Source organism: Caenorhabditis remanei, chromosome I (genome assembly GCF_010183535.1).
Source record: "Caenorhabditis remanei strain PX506 chromosome I, whole genome shotgun sequence".
NCBI classification, from domain to species: Eukaryota; Metazoa; Nematoda; class Chromadorea; order Rhabditida; family Rhabditidae; genus Caenorhabditis; species Caenorhabditis remanei.
The window spans coordinates 13,839,600-13,862,236 of record NC_071328.1 but is presented as its reverse complement, the minus strand read 5'-3'; the positions used below and the strand labels follow the sequence as shown (position 1 = coordinate 13,862,236).

The 22,637-nt window shown below is 37.2% G+C and overlaps 3 protein-coding genes across 3 annotated transcripts; 2 read left to right on the top strand and 1 right to left on the bottom strand.

The window, feature by feature from the left end:
- Window positions 1-17: 17 nt before the first annotated feature.
- GCK72_003057 (uncharacterized protein) lies at window positions 18-11,327 on the top strand (the record flags this gene model as incomplete). The annotated part of the gene is made up of 20 exons (XM_053723781.1): window positions 18-129; window positions 351-442; window positions 494-664; window positions 1,590-1,645; window positions 2,116-2,222; window positions 2,270-2,385; window positions 3,227-3,450; window positions 3,986-4,262; window positions 4,971-5,081; window positions 5,509-5,658; window positions 5,707-5,813; window positions 6,505-6,690; window positions 7,250-7,388; window positions 7,776-7,934; window positions 7,988-8,078; window positions 8,657-8,787; window positions 9,458-9,654; window positions 9,705-9,803; window positions 9,850-10,014; window positions 11,072-11,327. 20 exons carry the CDS (start codon window positions 18-20, stop codon window positions 11,325-11,327), a joined length of 2,946 nt encoding a protein of 981 aa, XP_053592426.1.
- Window positions 11,328-12,660: 1,333 nt separating this feature from the next.
- GCK72_003056 (uncharacterized protein) lies at window positions 12,661-13,962 on the bottom strand (the record flags this gene model as incomplete). The annotated part of the gene is made up of 3 exons (XM_053723780.1): window positions 12,661-12,722; window positions 12,776-12,897; window positions 13,886-13,962. 3 exons carry the CDS (start codon window positions 13,960-13,962, stop codon window positions 12,661-12,663), a joined length of 261 nt encoding a protein of 86 aa, XP_053592425.1.
- A 4,319-nt stretch (window positions 13,963-18,281) lies between these two features.
- Window positions 18,282-22,635, top strand: GCK72_003055 (uncharacterized protein; the record flags this gene model as incomplete). The annotated part of the gene is made up of 7 exons (XM_003098221.2): window positions 18,282-18,326; window positions 18,374-18,454; window positions 18,742-18,840; window positions 18,914-19,046; window positions 19,668-20,166; window positions 21,021-21,380; window positions 22,383-22,635. The coding sequence occupies 7 exons, from the start codon at window positions 18,282-18,284 to the stop codon at window positions 22,633-22,635; spliced, it is 1,470 nt and encodes a 489-aa protein (XP_003098269.2).
- Window positions 22,636-22,637: the final 2 nt, after the last annotated feature.

The following is a 22,637-nucleotide window of genomic DNA, read 5'->3' as shown; positions in this document are numbered from 1 at the left end:
GCTCTCATAGACAGACGATGAGTACTGTTATTCTGTGTCACGCTGAATCGCTGAATCTCGACGCAATCCGCGCTTCAGATGCCAACATCGTACGATATTGTGTGACGGTGAAGTTGAGCGAGTTGAAAGGTCAGTCGTCCGCCCGGTTTTTTATACGCCCCGGGGTGCAATGAACTTTTGGTGGTGACGTGGCGCAGTTGGTTAAGGCGGTGTGCGACGCGCGCGATGTCCGGGGTTTGGTTTTTGGGAGAGACAAAAGTTTTTTTGTTTTCTTATTTTTTGATTTTGGGGTAGGTTTTATTATCATTATATTATTTTTTGTTAAGTTTCATGAAGATTTTAACTTGCAGAAATGCTAAAACCCTACTCTGCGGGTCGCATCCGCAATCTTGGCCTCCACATCCAAAATCGAGATACTAAACTAAGGATTCTTGATGAGATGGTAAGTTTTTTCCTATTTTTGATCTCACATTTATCGATTGATTGATTCCAGGAGATCACAAAAGAGACGCTTGAAGACGCCGGCTCATTTGTCTCCCAGTTCTTCCGATGGCTTATTTCAGAAGTGTTGATTGAGGGAGCTTTTATCGATTTTTTATTGACTACTCCAATTGAGAACACGTCTCAAATGTGTCTGGCATTGCAATCGGTTAGCAAGAAGAAAGTGAGTTGCTTGGATTTCAAAAAACAAAAATTGAAAAATTGAAACAAAATTGTTTTTTGTGAAAATAGACTCACTTTGACCTTTCATAGTTTCCTCAACAATTATTTAGCCAACATCAAAGTATATTAATTGTATAGATCAAACATAGGGCTACATTTTCATAGTTGACAACTTTTTGATAGCTCCGCCCACTTTTGAGATATGCGCCTTTAAAGTTGGAAGTTCAAAAAAATTGAAAAGTTAACGCCACAATGCGATTTTTACACCAAAATAACCAGAAAAATACGATTTTTGACATCAAAATTCCCTCAAAACTGTATTTGCCGTGTCAGAAAACCTATTTTTGCCAAAATCTGAAATTGGCCGAGTAGTTGTCGGTTAAGGGGAGAACTATGAGAGTAGCTACCAAGGTTCGAACCCGCTTGGGGTCGTTTTTTGTGAGTTTTTCTATTTTTTATTTATGACATCTTGTAGATCAAAACCAGGGCTACATTTTTGCAGTTGACCACGTTTTGATAGCTCCGCCCACTTTTGAGATATGCGTCTTACAAGATAGCGCTCCTATCTCGCACGGATTGCCTAAAAGCCGCACGCAACCTTTAAATGCGCATATCTCAAAAGTGGGCGGACCTACCAAACAAAAAGTTGTCAACTACAAAAATGTAGCCCTTAATTTTATCCACAATTCAACATAAAATTACAGTCTGCCAAGTTGAGTTTAAGCAAGTTATGAGTATTCGAAAATCGACGAAAACCCCAAAAACGAAAAAAGAAAAGTCATTTTTTTAAAGAATTAGAAACATAGTTCAAACATAACGGATTTTAACCAACTTTTTTAAGGGTATAATCTGAATCCTCTACAATCTGACTTCCTAAAACCAGAAAAAAACCAGCTATTCCCTAGCCCCGCCCCTCCAATTTCCAGATCTCGGTGCGCCTCGTCAGCCGATTCCTCTCATCAGAATTAGCTCCTCACAACAGGTCAGTTGATGGGAGACTCTTCATTGTGTTTTGTGTAATCTTCTCTTATTTCCATTCTCTCTCTCTAATCCCTCTCTTCTCTCTCTTTCCGCTTCTTAGCAACCACCTTTTCTAGTCTCTTCTCTTCTCTAATGAGCCGCCCGTGTGCTCTCCCCGTTTTTGTGTCTTTTTTCATATTTTGATTCGTTTAGTTCACGTTTTCTACTCCCCACCTGCATGATGAACTCAACAAAAATCACCTTTTTCGTATTTTAATCTTGTCTGTCGCACCTTCGGCGCGCCGCGCACTTTTGAAAACACCACTTTTGTCTACGCCCCACACCCTTACCTTTAAACTGTGGGCGCGTGGCGCAGGTGGGTGCGCGTCTGTTTGCCGCGCGGATGGCCAGGGTTCGAGTTTTGCTGCGAGCCCAAACCTTTTGGTTTTTGTTATTTTTGCTTTTCTGATAATTATTATTTCCAATTTCCAGAAGAATCGTCGACATCTATATCAACAATGACATAATGATCACCAATCCGAATCCACGTGCCACATCCGCCCAGAATCGGTATGAGAGGATTAGGACGGTGGGGAAAGGTAACCTTTAAAAAACTTGAATTATTGATTGATTTCTTTGTCTACAGGAGCATTCGGATCAGCAGTACTGTATCGTCGACGAGAAGACAGTTCGCTGGTTATCATAAAGGAAATCAACATGTATGATTTGGATAGTTCGCAGAGGAGATTAGCATTGAATGAGGTATTTCGTAAGATTTAATTATAGATATGAGATTTCATATTCTGGAAAAAGATTGAAAAATGTTTCGCAATATTATGACAAAATTTTTAATCTAAAATTTTTTCGGAAAAAAATTTCTGAAAAAATTGGAAAAATGCCAACATTTGACTGGCTCTAAAAGTGTCATGCTAATAAACATTTATATTATTTTTATATGAATGTGTAGATCATAAATAGGACTACATTTTTGTAGTCGACAACTTTTTGATAGCTCCGCCCACTTTTGAGATATGCGCATTTAAAGGTTGCGGCTTTTAGGCAATCCGTGTAGATAGGAGCGCTATCTTCAAAGACGCATATCTCAAAAGTGGGCGGAGCTATCAAAAAGTTGTCAACTGCAAAAATGTAGTCCAATTTGTGATCTACACGATGACTGTAAATTTAAAACATTTTGGTTCTAAATAACAGAGTTACAGCCAATCAAAGTTAACCAATTTTCACAAAAAATAGCTTTTTTTTGAAAATTTTCTAAACATTGACGTTGCCTTATTAGTAAAATGTTTGAAAAATAAATTCCGATACGCATGACATCCCACAAATAACAAGCACCACCTGACTTTTCTTATCATCAAAAATCTTAAATCAGAAGCAAATGCGCTCTACCGAAATCTAATTAGTAAATCTCTGGGTTGCTTCATTCCCTGTGTTATTTTCAACATACGTGTTCAGTGGAGCGCGATTGATATCCTAGCAATCTGATGATAGCGGTATATTCTCAGTAGAGCGCGCTTGTGATGTCTGATAAAACAACAAAAACATAGAAAATAATCTTTCAAATTAAAAACAAAACAAAAATTGAAAGGTTTCCCTGCTGTCTCGCATCGAACACCCCAACATCATCGCCTATTATGATTCGTTTGAAGAGGAAGGAGTTCTGATGATTGAAATGGAATACGCAGACGGAGGAACACTTGCTCAGATGTTGGCGAGAAGTCAGAATCTTCTCGAAGAGGAACTCATCGTCGATATGATGATTCAGATGTGTTCGGCTGTCGCCTATCTTCATGAGAATAGTGTGTTACATAGGTGAGCTGAAAACTCAATTTTTGGTTTAGAAAATGACAGTAACCCAAACTATTTTCTGTGAAAATTGGAAGTCAATCGACTCAGTTTGATGATAGTTATGAACATTTGAAAATTGGTCGTGTTTGAAAGCTCTTCATGAGGCTATGAGTTGTCACATGTATTTAAATTTACATTCATTGTGTAGGTCAAACCAAGGGCTACATTTTTGTAGTTGACACCTTTTCGATAGCTCCGCCCACTTTTGAGATACAAGCGGTCAAAGATGAATGGTTTTTTAGCGGCGAGGCAATGAAGGGGGAGAGACGCAGAGAAACGAAAATCCCTCCTCGTTTTGCACGCTCTCTCGTCGCCAAGTTTGACCACGTGTATTTCGAAAGTGGGCGGAACTATCAAAAAACTGTCAACTGGAAAAATGTAGCCCTGGTTTTGATCTGCACGATAAGCATAAAATCAATGATTTTGGACTAAAAATAAAAAAGTTACAAAAGCTCAAAATTGATCAATTTTTCGCAAACATTAATATGCCTAATTCCAGAGACCTCAAAACCGCAAACGTCTTTCTAACACGTGACTCATTCGTCAAAATCGGCGACTTTGGAATTTCGAAAATAATGGGAACGGAGACGTTGGCTCAAGGAGCGAAGACAGTCGTCGGCACACCGTATTACATATCTCCAGAAATGTGCTCTGGAGTGTCTTATAACGAGAAAAGTGACATGTGGGCACTCGGATGTATTCTTTATGAGATGTGCTGTTTGAAGAAAGCATTCGAGGGAGATAACCTCCCGGCGCTGGTGAATAGTATTATGACAGTAAGTTGATAGCATATTACTGTTCAATTCCTAAAAATTTAATGGTGAAATGTTGACAACAAAAAGTTATAATTTGACAATCTCTATACAACTTTTAATAATGTTAAATCTCCTTAATTTTGATATAGCCATGTAGATCAAGAAAAAGTCTACATTTTGGTAGTTAACAACTTTTTGATAGCTATTCACCTTCTTGAGATATATGCGTTTGAAAAATGTAATTTTTTAATTTTCGCAAAAAATTGACCAACTTTGAGATTTTGTAACTTTTTTTTTTTTTGTTCAAAATAATTGATTTTATAATCGTCTTGTAGAATAAAATCAGGGCTACATTTTTCTAGTTGAAAGTTATTTGATAGCTCCGCCTACATTTAAGATACGCGGCATCAAAGACGACAGCTTTTTGGAGCGAGAGAGGAGAGAAAAGGGGAGACGCAGAGAAGCGAGACACCCTCCTCTTTTCACACGCTCTCTCGCCGCCTGACTTTGAGCACGTGTATCTCAAAAGTGGGCGGAGCTATCAAAAAACTTCCAACTGCAAAAATGTTGCTCGTTTTTTGATCTACACAGACATCATAAATTTGAATAAATTTGAATATTTTTTAAAGCCGAGACAGAGTCTCAAAGTTGATGAAAAAAATTCAAAAAAAAACCTTTTTCTAGTTTAATAGATTGTGGACAATTTTCCTAAAAAGTATTTATTTTCAGTGCGCCTACACTCCAGTCAAAGGACCGTACACTTCCGAAATGAAGATGGTAATCAGAGAGTTGTTGCAGTTGGATCCACAGAAACGACCATCCGCCGCGCAGGCATTGAAGGTAGGGACTAGGAATTTCACCATGGAAAGTTAGGCCACCAAGTGAACAACTAGTTGGTCTATACTCACATTTACTGCAAAAAAACCCATAAAAAGGCCCGATGCACCAATATCATAATAATGGTGCATCGACTGAAACGTTAACCTATCATAACTCACTAGAAAGACCCGGTACAAAAAAGTTGGCAAGTACAAAAATGATCTACATCAAATTTTACACATTTTTGTAGTTGACTACTTTTTGATAGCTCTGCCCATTTTTGAGATATACGCAGATCTCGCGCTCTTTTTTCGTGCGCCGAGACTTAAAGCTATCATCTTTAAAGGCGCATATCTCAAAAGTGGGCGGAGTTATCAAAAATTTGTTAACTACGAAAATGTAGCCCTATTCATGATCTACTAGAAAAACATTTTTTTTAAATGTTCAGATGCTCCGCCCCTCGGAAAACCGTCATCGCCACCACACTTCTGGCTCGATGCGCTCCTCGATATCCTTTACAACTCTCTACGACCTCCACGTCCCCACTATAACACTATCTGCGATTTCTGATCTACCTGGTCGGATTTCTGTGAAACAGGTCAATCAATCGATAATTCAATCGATAATTTTGGGGAAATTTTTGTAGATCGCGTTGAGTAAGACTCATACGATGGTGTTGACCAATGATAATGAGCTGTTCGGGTTTGGAGACAACTCGTGTGGCCAATTAGGATTCGGAAAGTTCTCGAAAATGTGAGTTTATTTTTTTTTAGGTTTTTAGGCCTCTAGACACCTGAAAAATCCAAAAAATTCGCTTAAAAACGTAATTTTAGAAGTCGATGCACCATGTGTGGGTACAACATGGTGCATCGTCCCTTTTGATGGAGTTTTTCAGGGAATTTTTGAGTCAAAATTAATATTTTAAACAGTTGGAGAAGCACGAACAACTTATAGGCACGGGAAAAATGGATTTCAAGAATTTTTTTAAAAAATTTTGAATTTTTCACTGTAAATCTTGAATTTTGTGTCGAGACCAAATGAAATATAAATTATTGGACTCAGGAAAACGAGAGCTTTCATAAAAGTATAATCATGCCTATATTCTGAAAATGTTGAATTTTGGGGCTAGAGACGCAGTGTGTCTTGTTTCTCTGCGCTCTAGCCTCCTTGCTAAAACTACAGTAACTCCGTCAGAATTGATCCAATATTTTTGAAACTCATATAGTTGGATTCAGGAGGATAAGAGCTTTCAGATGAGTATAATCATGACCACATTTGATGAATTTCGGGTTACTGTAGTTTTCGTGGTGGGACCCGAAAATTTCCAAATGTGGTCAGGATTATACTTTTCTGAAAGGTCTCGTTCTTTTAAATCCAACTCTTCAAATTTCAAAAATATCGGATTATTCCCGACGGAGTTACTGACGTCAAAAGAAATTTTCAGAGAAAACGGGAAACTCGTTGAGACGCTCAAAGGAAGGGATATTCAATCTGTGGGTGTTGGCAACTATTTCAGTGTGATTTGTTGCGATCGTGGTACTCTTATGACTATTGGAACTGCGAAGAATTTGGGATTGGGGAAGGAAGCGAAAGATTCGGCGAAACCGGTTCTTTTGGAGCAATTGTTGAGGTAGGAAACAAAAAAAATTGTTGATTCTCCAAGAGGTAATGCTTCTTTACATTCAGGTATTTCATTTTAAATTTGTGATGGTTATGTAGATAAGAAACAGTACTACATTTTCATGGTTGACATTTTTTTGATAGCTATTCAAATTCTTAAGATATGTGCGCTTGAAAAATGCAATTTTTGAATTTTTGCGAAAAATTGATCAACTTTGAAGGGTTGTAACTTTTTTTATTTTCAGTTCAAAATTATTGAATTTATGATTATCTTGTAGATCAAAAACAGGGCTACATTTTTGTAGTATGAAGTTTTTTGATAGCTCCGCCCACTTTTGAGATACACGTCTTCAAAGATGACAGCGTCCAGGTGCGAGAGAGTGAAGGGGGAGAGACGCAGAGAAGCGAGACACCCTCTTTTTTCGCACGCTCTCTCGAACTATCAAAAAACTTCCAACTGCAAAAATGTAGCCCTGCTTTTGATCTACATATCAATTACACATTTGAAGTGATTTGACCAACTTGATACTAAAATTTAGTGCTCAAAAACATTTTCCCCTTCTTTCCAGAGAAAACATCAAAGATATCTATTGTGGTCACGACCATGTTATTGCAATATTGGAGAACGGAGAATGTTTGGGATGGGGGAGTAATCAGTATGGACAACTTGGATTGCCAACTTTGGAGCACTTTTTCACACCGACAAAGGTGAGTTTTTCAATTGTATTTACATTTTCTTGGTAGATCAAAACCAGCGCTACATTTTTGCAGTTAAAAGTTTTTTGATAGCTATGCACGTTCTTGAGATATACGTGGTCAAAGTTAGGCAGCGAGAGAGCGTGCGAAAAGAGGAGGGCGTCTCGCTTCTCTATGTCTCTCGCCTTCCACTCCCTCGCCGCTTAAAAGCTATCAACTTTGAGGGCTTGTATCTCAAAAGTGGACGGAGCTATCAAAAAGCTGTCAACTACAAAAATGTAGCCCTTGACTTGATCTACACAATGAGTATAAATTTGAAACAATATGACTTGTTAGATGGCCTCAAACATTTTTTTTTGAACAATTTTTCAATTTTTTTCAAATTTTAAAATATTGTAGATCCCGATGCCAAACAACAAGAAAATAGTGTACGGGAAAGCTGGAAAAGACGCCACAATGCTTCTATCAGATGATGGAAGTCTCATAGCGATGGGCTCCAATAGGCATAACAAACTCAATCTGACACAGAGGGTTGGATTCTTTGCGAAAGAGAAAAAAGTGAGTTTTTTTTTGACAAAATTTTAAAAAAGAAAGAAAGAAACGTATTTTAGGCCCCCACGGACTACATAAACAAACCGACTATTCTACAAGGATTCCCGGAGAGAGTCGTTGATTTCTCAGTTGGGAGTTATCATTCGGGAGGTGAGACTATTATTTTGCTTGTAACTTTCTGGAATTAATTTTTCCCAGAAAATTGTTAATTATAAAAATGTTCAGCATAAAATTTGGCACATTTTATTAGTTGACAACTTTTTGATAGCTCCGCCCACTTTTGAGATATGCGCCTTTAAAGGCGAGAGAGTGTACGGAAAATTTTCCAACTTTGAGTTGTTGTAACTTTTTCACTTTTAATCCAATATTAATGATTTTAAATTTATTTTGTAGAGCAAACTTAGCTCTACATTTTCGTAGTCAAAAGTTTCTTGATGGCTCCGCCCATTTTTGAGATACACGCCTTTAAAGATTAGCTGTTGAGAGAGTGTGCAAAACGAGGAGGGCGTCTCGTTTCTCTGCGTCTCCTCCTCTCGCCCACTCCCTGTGGACTGTGACTGTAACAGCAAAAATGTAGCCCTGGTTTTGATCTGAAAAATGAATATAGTTTGGAAAAAATTGGTACATAGTGAAAAACCTGACACGTTTTCAAAAATGATAAATTTTCAACTGAAAATCATATTTATGACATTTTTAAGCAAATTTTTTCTAATTTTCAAAATTTTCAGTCATTCTGGAATCCGGCCAAGTAATGTTATTTGGTCGGAACGATAACACCGAACTGGGTCTCGGTCACAATCAAAAAATGGCGGTCCGCTCCGTGAAACCAGTGAAATCACTTCTTCATCATGCGTGCACGGTATGGTTGATGGGGTGGGCGAGGTTTTTTTCGCAAAAGTTCGGCCACCGTTATTTCGGACGGGTTACTGTAGGCTCATGTGGATTACTGTAGTCCTGAATTTCACAGGGGGTAGTGTAGAGGTGATCCTGGATTCTGAAGCCTAAGGGTTACTGTAGATTAAAATGTCTTGACGACAATTGGAATTTCAGATTCTAAGGGTACTGTAGTTTTTGATCTAGGATCATATGGGGTTACTGTAGTTGGATCCTGGATCAGATAGAACTATTGAAGTTGGATCCTGGATTAAATCGGGTTACTGTAGTTGGATCTCGGATCAGAAACGGTTGCTGTTGTAGGATCCGGAATGCAGAATTGAACGGACTACTTTAGTAATGGGAAATTGAAATTACAGGAATTCTAGTTTCCAAGGGTTACTGTAGCTGGATCCAAGATTCAGGATACAACGAAATACTGTAGTTGTGGGAAACTAAAATTGCAGGTTACTGTGCGTCAAATTTGGAGGGTTACTGTAGTTGGATCCGGGATCAAATGGGGTTACTGTAGTTAGAACCTGGACCAGATCGGGGTTACTGTAGATGAGAACATATGGGCTTTGAGATTACTGTAGCTGGATCCTGGATCCAGGATCCCCCTCTCAACTACAGGCCCCCAACTATATCATTTCCAGCACGTCCTTTGTGGAGACGGCTTCACTCTTGTCAGCACCACCGAACAGGAACTCTATTTTTGGGGACGCAAACACTTTACCGAGGAAAATGTTCCAATTGATGTCCTCGAGGAGACCGTATGTGACAAGAAAATGAAACGGACCGGTAGTGAAGTGTTCGACAAGAATGTGGTAACTCTACCCTCACTGATTTTGAGGTACAGTACCTCTAGAGACTTGAAATTTTGATTTTTGATCTACACTTTAGGCTCCAAGACGAACGAGGCGAGAAAGGGATCCGGCTATCCGGTCTGGCTGTTTCCGGTAGAAGAGTGCATGTGGCGGTGGATATGTTGGAGGGAAAAAGGTTTTTTTTAAAACTTTTTTACTTTTATAAAAATTCTATCGCCCAGACTTCCTTCCGCCCTTGCTGAGCGGTGCCGGAGTGGGTCGATGCCCACTATCAACGACGAGACACACACTTGGCTTCGAGAAGAATTCGAGCAAGCTGAGATCATACCGATTGATGCGTCGAAACGGAGAGTTCGGTTTGATGACTCGTGTGATAAGTTAAAAATGTGAGTAGATAACAACAAGGGCTACATTTTTGTAGTTAAAAGTCATTTGATAGCTCCTCCCACTTTTGAGATATAGACGTTTGAAAAATTGCAACATTTTGATTTTTTGCGAAAAATTGACAAATTTGAGGATTTATAACTTTTTTATTTTTTGTCTAAAATTATTGATTTTATGTTTATCTTGTAAATCAAAACCAGCGCTACGTTTTTGCAGTTGAAAACTTTTTGATAGCACCGCCCACTTTTGAGATACACGTGCTCAAAGTTAGGCAATGGCTTTAGTTATTTTTCTTTTTTCCTGAAATTACTCCCAGTTTTGTGATTTAGTTGTGTTATAACACCTTGGAACTAGTGGAAAACTCTTAAAAACCAAGAAAGAAGAATGCAAAAAAGATTTGCCACCGCGGGGATCGAACCCCGGTTGGTCGCCCCGTGAGTGTCGAAATTCCCACTCGGCCATCTGGACACTTTTTGTCAGAAATTTTTAAAATTTAGTTTTTCAGAGTTTTTAGTAGTTTTTAAATGTTTTGGGGCTATTTTTAGTGATTTTGGGTACTTGAGAGCACTAGAACATCGATTTACAGCAGGTTTCATTGCATTTTTTGGCAATTTTTTGGCAATTTTTTGAAATTCTCAAAGTTCTGGTACTACAAATCTCATATTTTATAGCTGGAACTTTGAAAAACACCGAGAATCACATTCACTGCAAAAAAAAACCATTAAAAATAGTGAAACCTGTCCCGATGCACCAATATCCCAATCATGGTGCATCGACTGAAACGTTGACCTACCATAACTCACTAGAAATACACCGGACAAAAAAGTTGTCAATTACAAAAATGATCTACATAAAATTTTACACATTTTACTACTTGACAACTTTTTGATAGCTCCGCCCACTTTTGAGATAAGTGCATTTAAAGACAAGTGGCTCTCTACTTACCGCCATCTTTAAAAGCGCATATCTCAAAAGTGGGCGGAGCTATCAAAAAGTTGTCAACTACAAAATTGTAGGCCAATTTGTGATCTACACAATGAAACTAAATTTAATTCACAGGGACTCGACCGCCAAACGTAACTCATTAATCCGTGAAATCGAGGAGCTCAAATCGAAAATCAAGGAGCAAGACTCGACGTTCGAAGGACACCGTAACCAAATGTCAGATCTCGAATCGAAACTGCAAGAACTGCAAGCGAAACAGACATTCCTAAGGAAATCGGAACCTCCGCCAGCTTATGATCGAAGGAATGTTACGTACAATAAACTATTTCCAGAAAGAGAGAATACTAGTACCACGTGTGTTATTTTGTAATTTTTTTTTACTATTTTGTGATATTGATAATATTTTGAGGAATAAATGTATATTTGTAAATTTGGCTGTGTAGATCAAAACCAGAGATACATTTTTGCAGTTGACAGTTTTTTAATAGCTCCGCCCACTTTTGAGATATGCGCTGTTTGCGTCAAAGGCACGCCAGATTATTCAAAAGTGGGTGGTTTTAGACGGTTTTTAGTGAAATATAAGTTGTTTAAATTTGTAAAAATAAAGTATTTTCGATAAAAAACTACAGATATGTTTTCAAAAATTTAAGCAGAGAACGGTGGTTTAAGCGCCAGACTGATTTTTCACCAATTTTAAGATGACGTCACGGCTTCAGAATTTGTTGGAAAATTGTTGAAATTATATGCTCTTGTAGATCTAACATAGAACTACATTTTTACAGTTGACAACTTTTTGATAGCTGCGCCCACTTTTGAGATACACGTGCTCAAAGTTAGGCACCCAGGCGGCGAGGGGAGTGGGCGAGAGAGCGTGCGAAAACAGGAGGGTGTCTCGCTTCTCTGCGTCTCTACTCCTCCCTTCTCTTGCCGCTTTAAAACATTTAGAAACCTCTAATAACTCTGAAAAACTAAATTTTCCAAATTTTTTGAAAAAAAAGTGTCCAGATGGCCGAGTGGTTATTTCGACACTCACGGGGCGACCAACCGGGGTTCGATCCCCGCGGTGGCAAATTTTTTTTGCATTATTTTTTCTTGGTTTTTAAGGATTTTTAAGGGTCGCCAAAATATTATAACAGAACTAAAACACAAAAAAACACAAAAGTGAGAGGTTAATTTCAAGAAGAAAAAAATAAAATCATTCTAGGGTGCCTAACTTTGACGACGTGTATCTCAAAAGTGGGCGGAGTTATCAAAAAGTTGTCAACTGTAAAAATGTAGCCCTGGTTTTGATCTACAAAATGAATAGAAATTTGTTACAATTTTAATACTATTTGTCTTGTTAAATGGGCTCAAAATTTTCCATTTTTGAAGAGCTATGTGTCGCAACATTGTTATAATGGTGAAATCAAAAAATATTTAGATTTGAACTCAAAAAATTTAATAAAAAACGTAATTTTTAATAAAGTCTTCTGAAAGGAAGCTCACAAAGTTTACTTCCATACACGTTGGGTTCTTACTGTAATTGAGTAATACCTGTTAAATAATGAACCGCTTGTCATTATCGATTAACTAGTTTAATTTAAAAAATTTAAATATTGTTAGAAAAAACTGTATTAATTAAATTTAAATAGAGATAAAGGGATAAAAAGAAAAGAAAAAGCGAAAAGAGGGGCAGAAACAGGATAACATAGAATCACTCATCTTCAGGCAAAATCCAAATCCAACTCTTCTTCTTCTTCTTGAGAATCCTGGTCTTCATCATCCTCTTCCACCATCTCTTCGGTTAAATCAACAGACAGAGATCATCTCGAGGCATACCATCCATACCACGTACCACAGGAGAGGATGCATGTCGGAGATCGATTCCAAAATACTTGTTGTAGTACACGATCATAGTTTCCGAAGAATTTGGCGTTCGTGTGAAACCAATCTTCTCACCACTGAAATAAAAAATTAATGGAAATGAGCTACAGTACGGGCCAAAAACTCCCGGCTTCAAAAAATGACCTTTTTTTCCATACTTGTCACGGGCCGGGCCGGGCCGATTTCCAAATTTTCACCGGCCCGGTCGGCCCGGATGAAGTGACTTTTTTTCGAAAAACATGTTTTTTTCAGTACTAATTTTTGAAAAAGGGGTTTTTGGGGGCATTTTCTGCAAAAATTCGACTGAATTGATGCTTTTTATTAGTTCTAAAGTGAATTTAGTGATAAAAAAGCACTTGAAAATTATGTTTGGGGTGCCAAAATTTTAAAAAATTTTCCACCCGGGCCGACCGGGCCGGGCCGGGCCGGCAAAATTTTTCCTCGGCCCGTTAAATGATAAGTATGTTTTTTTCCAATTTTTTTTCGAAATGTGACAATTTTTGACTGTTTTTCAGAATTTCCTCTAAATCTGAATGATAGTCGAAAATTTGACTTTTTCGCGAAAAAATTCAAAAAATTTGAAAAAAATTTGAAATTTTGACTTTCGCTCCAATTTGCCCGGGCCTTGACAACTATGCCTTATTTAGTTGAAAATGCCCAACTTTGAGAGTGTGTCATAGTAAAACTAACTGTCCAACAAAATAACTATCTATGGGATCAAACAGAACAAAAATACAACTCCATTTTTGTAGTTGACAACTTTTTTGTACGGAAACTCCCTAGAAAGTTATGGTTATTTTAAGACGACAGCTCAAAAATCGGCATTATTTTGCACTGAAATGGGTTCATTTGAAAGCGGTATGTAACTCTCTAGGGAGTGTCCGTACAAAAAAGTTGTCAACTACAAAAATGAAGCTCTACTCTTGGTCTATTTGATCCCATAAAAAGTTACTTTGTGGGACAGATAGTTTTACTATGATACACTCTCTAAGTTGGGCATTTTCAACTGAAATAGGCAAAACAGGATAGATTTTTTGGCGGTTACTGTATAAACTGAAAACTTACAGTACTACAATTGGGTTCAAAATTTTCTCCTCGCTGGCCACATTCCAGGCAGTTATCATTGTTGGAGTCTTGAGCATTGCATTCAAGTTGGAAACTTGAATTGAATAGACCAATAGAAGTCTTCAACATTACATCAAACTCCTAAAAAATAAAAATGAAAAAATAAAATTACAATTTAAAACTCACAGTTTCATTAGGTTGGCCTAGCCATTCAGGAATAGTAGGGATCCAGTGGAAAACTTCGATTTATCTAAAAATTGCAAAATTTCCATATCTGCAAATTTACGGCCCGGTAAGGCCCGAAGGCCCGGCTTCAAAAAAAGCTACCTATTTTTTTCCGAATTTTTTGAATTTTTTTGAAATTTCACATTAAAAATTTCAATTTTTGATGCATAACTAGCTTTTGATTGAGTTCTGAAGTATAGTCAAAAATTCGACATTTTTGGGAAAAAATTCAAAAAAATTCAAAAAAATTCAAAATTTCGTACAAAATTTCAGTTCAAATTTTTTCAGCCGGGCCTACGGGTCGGGCCGTGGAAATTCTCGTCACGGCCCGGCCCGGCCCGTTGCAAGTATGAATATTTCAGATATTTTTGGTGAAAAATCGATTTCCGACGCGGGCCTGCGTCAGCAAAATTTTCGACTATCAATCAGAATTAGAAGAATTTCTGAGAAATCATCAAAAACGTTTACATTTTCAATGAAAAATTGAAAAAATGTCAGAAACGTTTTTGAAACAAAAGTTGGCCTGTGATCTATTAAGGGTCGGATGCCTAGCCGTGAATATGCCTCGGATCGGGGAAAAAACGCGAAAATGGCCAAAAAACAATTTTCAGAAATGACGACTGGTCTGATAATGTCAAATTGGAATTAAATAAATCTAAAACCTATGTGTTGAGTCTTGGAAAAAATCCAACAAAAGTAGAATATCGGCTCCAAACCGAGCCAATAAAACGGGAATTAACAGTTAGAGATCTCGGATTCATACTCAATGAAAAGCTTGATTTTAAGCTCCACTGGCGCACTGCGATCAAAAAAGCAAATTTCGCAATTTACTCTATATTCAAATCATTTTGTAGCAACAACGTCAGGTTACTTTTATTGCTTTATAAAACTTTTGCTAGACCATTCTTGGAGTATGGGACAGTCGTTTCCAACCCAACGGATATGAAAACAGTGAAATCCATAGAGGCTGTGCAAAATAATTTCACTAGAAGAGTAATGTTTAGAGTGGCACGTAAAAGAATTCTTAACACGGACCCAGAGTACCGAAGTGCTGCTGACCGCCTTATTGACTACAACCTTCAAACTCTTAAAGATCGGCGGGAACACTTTGACGTTAAGTTTTTCCAAAAACTTCTACTGGGTAAAATTGCAATTGACCACAACAATTACTTTAGTTACTCTCCCACAAAAACCAGGCGTGGCCACTCCTACCGATGGAATAAATCAAAAACTAAAATAGGCAGATTATGTTTTACAAACAGAGTGCTGAATAAAATAGTAAATCAAAAGCCCTAGAAGAAACACGGATTCTGACATTTCTTAACTTGACTTGCCCCTCCTCTTATTATTGTTTTTTATTGTATTCTATTTTTAATTGATTAACCTTCACGTATCGAGCATGCGTAAATAAATAATAATAATAATAATAATAATTATAATACAGTGACACCGCACAATCCTATTTGTCAGTGTAACTTAGTTACTGTAATTTGGGTTACTGTGCCGCGGGCCGGCCTAAAATTCCTTTTTTTGTACATTTTTGCGTTTTTGTTACTTACTCCCTGCCCGCGGCCCATTAACAAGCGATCCAGCCGGTAATAGATCACTGACATACAGTACTGGCCATAAAGAATGCGACACTTGCAGTTTTTAGATGAAAATGGTCAACTTTGTGAGTGTGACTCGGCCTCCCTGATAGTCTTACAATATTGATTGTTTATGGAGTGTATAGATCACAAATAGAGCTTTATTTTTGTAGTTGACAACTTTTTTGTACGGGCACATCCTAAGAAGTTATCAATCGTCAAAGTAAACAGCTCAAAAATCTCTCTTTTTAGCACTGAAAAATGGCAACAATTGCGAGAAATTTTTTTGACGATTGATAACTTGCTAGGGAGTGTCCGTACAAAAAAGTTATCAATTACAAAAATGGAGCTCTATCTGTGATCTATGCACTACATAAACAATCAATATTGTCAGACTATCAGGGAGGCCGTTCCAAACTCACAAAGTTGACCATTTTCAACTAATAACAGCAAGTGACGCAATCTTTCTCACCGAAATCTGCATTTCCGTATACTTTTCAGTTCATAATTTTGATTTTTAGGCGAGTTACGGCTTGGTTTGCAAGTATGAATTTAAGTGCTTTTTGAGGTAAAAACTTTAGATTTTTGGCTGAAAATCAAGTTTTTAGACAAAACACTAGATTGCTTTTAATCGGAATTTGATGCTTTCAAAGGTAAATACAGTTTTTCGTTTTTCCCGATTTATTAGTGATTTTTCCCTAAAATCCGATATTTTCCTATCAAAATTATCATGAAAACTCAAATTTGCGGTTTTAGGCGAGTTACGGACCGACCTGGTTTGCAAGTATGAAATTAATTTTCCTCCAATGATAATAAACAAGACTCACCAAGCAAGTTTCGTTATTTGACCAAAAACTAGAAATTATTATAGAATTCAATAAAAATCAGAAGATGAATAAGAAGATTTCGAAAGCCATCCAGTAGGCCCTCTAGGGAATGATAATAATGAGGAGGGGGAGGAAACAAGATTGGAGGGACCCCCCGCTGTGAGGCCGCGGCATCCGAAGAGAGGATATTCATCACATTCGCTCCAATTGTGTCATTAATTAAATTAATTGGTTTTGGTTTGAATATGGGTTAGATGTCATCAAGGGAAAATCATTGATTTATGTACAGTACCGGAGACAAAAAAGTATCAATTTTGGCTGTTTTCAGTGGAAAATGACCAACTTTGACAGTGTTTTTCGGTGTCACCTGATTGTCCGATAGGCTCAATTTTATATGGGTTGGACAGAACAAAAATAGTACATCATTTTTGTAGTTGATCATTTTTTGGTATGGACACTACCATGGAAGTTATAGGTAAAAAACTTATTACTCCTGAAATCGAGAAATTAGCGGAATTTTGGAGATTTTTACTTTGACACTCTATAACTTTCAAGATAGTGTTCTTACAAAAAAGATGTATTATTTTTGCTCTGTTCAACCCATATAAATTTGAGTTTATCGGACAATCTGGTAACCCCGAAATACACTGTCAAAGTTGGTCATTTTCCACTAAAAACAGCCAAAGTTGATACCTTTTTTTTTGATTTTTCGTAGATATTTAGCTTAAAAAATTTGTTTGCCTACTCGAATTTCCTGATATTGGAGGTTTTCTGAAAAAAATTATCAGTTTTCAACAAACAAAAAAAGCGAAATTTTCCACAAATTTCGCGATTTTGTAAGGCTTTTTACTACAAAATAAAATCAAAATCATATTCTAAAATATTACATTTTATTTTGTCCGTAATTGAAAATTAGTGCAAAAATTAGTGTTTTTGAGAAGGAAATGGTCTGAAATAGTCAAAAATCGGAATATCCGAAGGTGGCGGGTTCGATCCCTGCGCTGGCACTAAGATTTTTTTGCAAATATTTTTAATCGAAAAATGTGGATTTTTGATGAATTTTTAAAGTTTATGGAAGTTTTTGGATGATTTTTTACTGTCAGAAACGCTAAAAATCGTTGAAATCACCGAATTTTAGCCGTTTTTTTCAAGAAAACTAGATTTTCGGTCGGTCTTTGTGGTTTTCAAGGGTTTTCAGGAGATCTTTTGGCGATTTTCATGCTGTAAATTTTCAAAAACTATCAAAAACCAAAAAAATGACCAAAATTCATTTTTCTCAAATTTGGATCCAAAAAATGGCACGTCGATGCCAAGTCGCTCAATTTACTCGGCAGAGTGTTACATTTATACTACAGATATAATTCACGAAGGTTGAACAAAAACTAAGAAATTTTTCGATTTTTTTCTTGAAATTTGCAAATTTTCACCAAATTATGCAATTTTAATCATTTATGTTCTTATCTCTCAATTAGTGTGTCTATGCTGATAAACTAGACAATATTTGATTTATCTCTATTTCTCTGCGTCTCTCACTCTCTCTGTTCTCTGGTCGAATGCAATGTTGTGCAATCGGTTCGTTGGTCAGTTACGTTTCCATATAAAATGATTTTTTTCTTCTAATTTCATTTGATCTACGCAATTATCATGTTATCAATTAAATTCATTTTTTCTTCAATTATATTTAATTATGTAAACTCCGCCCCCTCATTAAATATTCTTGTGTACTCACCGATTTTCGGTGGAAGTCACAGTAAATTTATGGGAAATATTGCGGATACGCTTACGGAGGCGGGACATAATGTGGTAGGTCAAATTATCAATAGAAAAAATCAATCAATATCATTTTCCAGACATTCTTGGTGCCTGTTGCAGATGTTACTAGGAGACATGAGGTTGGCGTGAAGCTGACAAAAAATGTGATGATTGTGGATGTGAGTTTTTGCTCAAAAAGTATTTTTTCGAGTTTTTATGTCAATATTGTTATTCAGCGTGACGAGAGCTTTCAGAAAAGTATAATCATGACTATATTCGGAGTCAATTGGGTCTCACCTCGAAAACTACAGTACCCCGTTTAAAGGCGCATACCGTAATCTCGTGGTGGGACCCAATTGACTCCGAATATGGGCGTGATTATACTTTTCTAAAAGCTCTCGGCGAGATAAATTTGATTATGAATTTAGTTTTTAATAGAAATTAGATTAAATCAAAATTTTTTTAGAGACCAAATTACAACCCTGACGAAGCTTTCAACATTGATATGGATGAAGTACTAAGACCACTATGGACTATTCAGAATAGACCAAGTGATTTCGCGACGGTAAAAACGTTACTTTTTGGGGAATTATTTTTCTCAAAAATAAAAAAATAAAATTGCAAAATTTTTGTTCCAGTGTTTCACATTTTTCTTGGAAATGATGAGGACAAATTGTGATGATTTCACATCGAACAAGAAAGTGTTCGAGGAACTTTCGAAAACTAAATTTGATGTTGCTATCGCTGAACCAGTATCGATTTGTGGACTTGGTAGGTCAAAAAATCTCAAAAAACATTTTTCTGGTTTTTTATTTCCAAAACTCGAGATTTTATCAGAAATCATTTTGATAGTCAGATTCAGCTCGTCGAGAGCTTTCAGAAAAGTATAATCATGCTCACATTCTAAGGAAATTGGGTCCCGGCACGATATTACGGTATGCGCCTTTAAACTGGGGTACTGTAGTTTTTGTGGTGGGACTCAATTGGAACGGAATGTGGGCATGATTATACTTTTCTGAAAGCTCTCGTCACGCTGAACACAAAAATATTAACAATTTTTGGGTAAAACTCGCCGTTTTCGAAAAATTTCAATTTTTGACAATAACATAAAATGTCATCACCATTCCTATTTTCCTTTATTGTTTTTTGTTGATATTCGTATTCAGCTTGTCGAGTCCTTTCAGAAAAGTATAATCATGCCCACATTCGGTTTTAATTGGGTCGCGCTGCGAGATTACTGTATGCGCCTTTAAACGGGGTACTGTAGTTTTCGTGGTGGGACCCAAATGGAACGGAATATAGCCATGACTATGCTTTTCTGGAAGCTCTCGACGAGCTGAACACGAATCTGGAAATAAAATTTAGAAAATCCCCGACACAAAAAAATTAAAGGCTATTTCAACGCTCTGGACATCCACAAAACCATTCTCGCCTCTTCAACCACCCACTACGAAGGAGTCGTCCGGAATTCCGGGGAGCCAATCGATATGAGTTATGTGCCAGTTCACGGAGCATATTTCGACGAGAAAATGAGCATTTTCGAGCGGTACACAAATTGGGCAGCCGAACACGTGATGGCTGGAAATTTGGAGAAAATGTTCGACGAGGAAATGGAAAAATACCGTAAGAATCTGGGAGTGGGCGTGGCCGATTGGCGGGTGTTGATACCCGAGGCATCTGTGTTCTTTACTAATGCCAATCAATATATCGATTTTCCACGTCCTGTGATTCAGAAGACTGTAGGAATTGGAGGGATTACGGTGGATATGGAGAAGATAAAATTGGAAAAGTTACCAGAAGAAATTGAAAAAATATTGGATAAGAGAGATCATAATATGCTGATTTCCTTCGGGTCAATGGTCAAATCAACTACGATGCCGGAAATTTGGAGGTATTTTGCTCTTTTTTCTATTTCAAAATATTATTTTCAGATTTAGCGCGACGAGAGCTTTCAGAAAAGTATAATCATGCCCACATTCTGTTCCAATTGGGTCCCGCCACGAAAACTACAGTACCCCGTTTAAAGGCGCATACCGTAATCTCGTGGTGGGACCCGATTGCAACGGAATGTGGGCATTATTATACTTTTCTGAAAGCTCTCAATGAGCTGAATTCTAATGTGCACAAGAGAAAAAAGAAAATTAACCAGGATCCTGATATTTCCGATTTTTAGCTTAAAATTGAATTTTTTCGAGAAGGACACGTTTTTCTCAAAAATAAATGTAATATTCATATTTATCTCGTCGAGAGCTTTAAAAAAAGTATGATCATGCTTATATTCTGTGCGAATCGGGTCCCACCACGAAATTACGAAAAATGGGGTTACTGTAGTTTTCGTGGTGGGACCCGATTCGCACAGAATATAGGCATGATTATACTTTTCTGAAAGCTCTCAATGTGCTGAGTTCGAATAAGACATTAATTTTTAGGGAAACCTTGTCCTTCTCGAAAAATGCCAATTTTAAGCTAAAAATCAAAAAATTTAACCCTACCTAATTTTCTTGTTCAGATTCGTATTTAGCTCGTTGAGAGCTTTCAGAAAAGTATAATCATGACTATACTTGCTTTTAGTTGGGACCCGCCACGAAAACTACAGTACCCCATTTAAAGGCGCATACCGTAATCTCGTGGCGAGACCCAATTTGCTCAGAATATAGGCATGATTATACTTTTCTGGAAGGTCTCGACGAGCTAAATTCAAATATCACAACGCAAAAACCGATTCATTTATATTTTTCTTTTTAGAAACTCAATCCTGTCTGCCATCAAAAAATTCCCAAATATCACTTTCATCTGGAAGTATGAATCTGACGATCTCAAATGGGCAGAAGGCACTGAAAACCTTTATTTCCTGAAATGGGTCCCCCAGACCGCCCTTCTCGCAGACACCCGATTATCCGGATTTTTGACTCATGGAGGTCTCGGATCCACCAATGAGTTGGCCTACTTGGGAAAACCTGCAATAATTGTTCCAATATTCGGAGATCAGGGAAGAAATGGACCAATGTTGGCGAGACATGGAGGCGCGATTGTGTTGAATAAGATGGATTTGGAGAATTCGGAAGTTATTGCGGATTTGATGAGGAAAATTGTTTTTGATAGGAGGTAAGCTCGCCATGCTACAATTTTTATTTGAAAATCCTTGAATCTAAGTTAGTACTGTAGATTGAAAATTGGGCTGCATTTTTCCAGTTGAAAATTTTTGGATAGCTCCGCCCACTTTTAAGATATGCGCCTTTGAAGATGAGAGACAGAGTTGGGAGTTATCATTCGGGAGGTGAGACTATTATTTGGCTTGTAACTTTTTGGAATTAAGTTTTCCCAAAAAATTATTAACTACAAAAATATTTAGCATAAAATTTGACACATTTTATTAGGTGTCAACTTTTTTATAGCTCCGCCCACTTTTAAGATATGCGCCTTTTAAGATAAGAGGGCGAGAGAGCGTGCGAAACGAGGAGTGCGTCTCGTTTCTCTGCGTCTCCTCCTCTCGTACTTATATTTCTTTCAAAATGGGTCATATTCATATATAATCAAACCGTCTATTGATGCTGATTTCAAAAAATAAAATATTATTGCAAAAAACCAAAAACTGACCGAGTAGCGTCTGTAAAGTATGACTTTGGAGACGCAGACAACTCTAGCTTCTCTGCGTCTTTTTCTCTCACCGATATACGGTATATGTAAACTCATTATAACCGCCGTGACGTACTGATTTCAAAAATGCAAGTTTAAAACCTGAAAACTAAATTCCGACCGATAAACGGACACTTTTGTAAACTCGATTTCGAAATTAATACCTCTCAGAAACCATATTATATCTCGCTCAGATTTGATTTTCAAATCACAAAATTAACATTTTTTAAACCAGCATGTTAAGACGGTTCGAATAATTATAAACATGACATATTTTCGTTGGAAAGAGAGCGCGAGAGACGCAGAGAAGTTAGAGTGTCTGGATTCTCTGCGTCTCTTCTTCCCTCTCTCATCTTCAAAGGCGCATATCTCAAAAGTGGGCGGAGCTATCAAAAAACTTTCAACTGCAAAAATGTAGCCCTGGTTTTGGTCTACAAGATTAACATAAATTCAACAAGTTTTGATTTCCAGCTACGCTCAAAAAGCCGCCGACCTCGCAAATCTCCTTAATTCAAGTCCATTTTCTCCTAAAGAATTAGTTATCAAGCACACTGAATTCGTCGGAAAATTCGGACCACTGACACAAATGGATCCATATATTCGGAAATTGAATTGGTTCCAGAGAACATTTGCAGATGTTTATATTCTCATGTTTGTGTTTTATTCGGTTGTACTAATTGTTCCATTTTTAGTAGTCCACAAGATTTATCGATTGATTTTTTGATA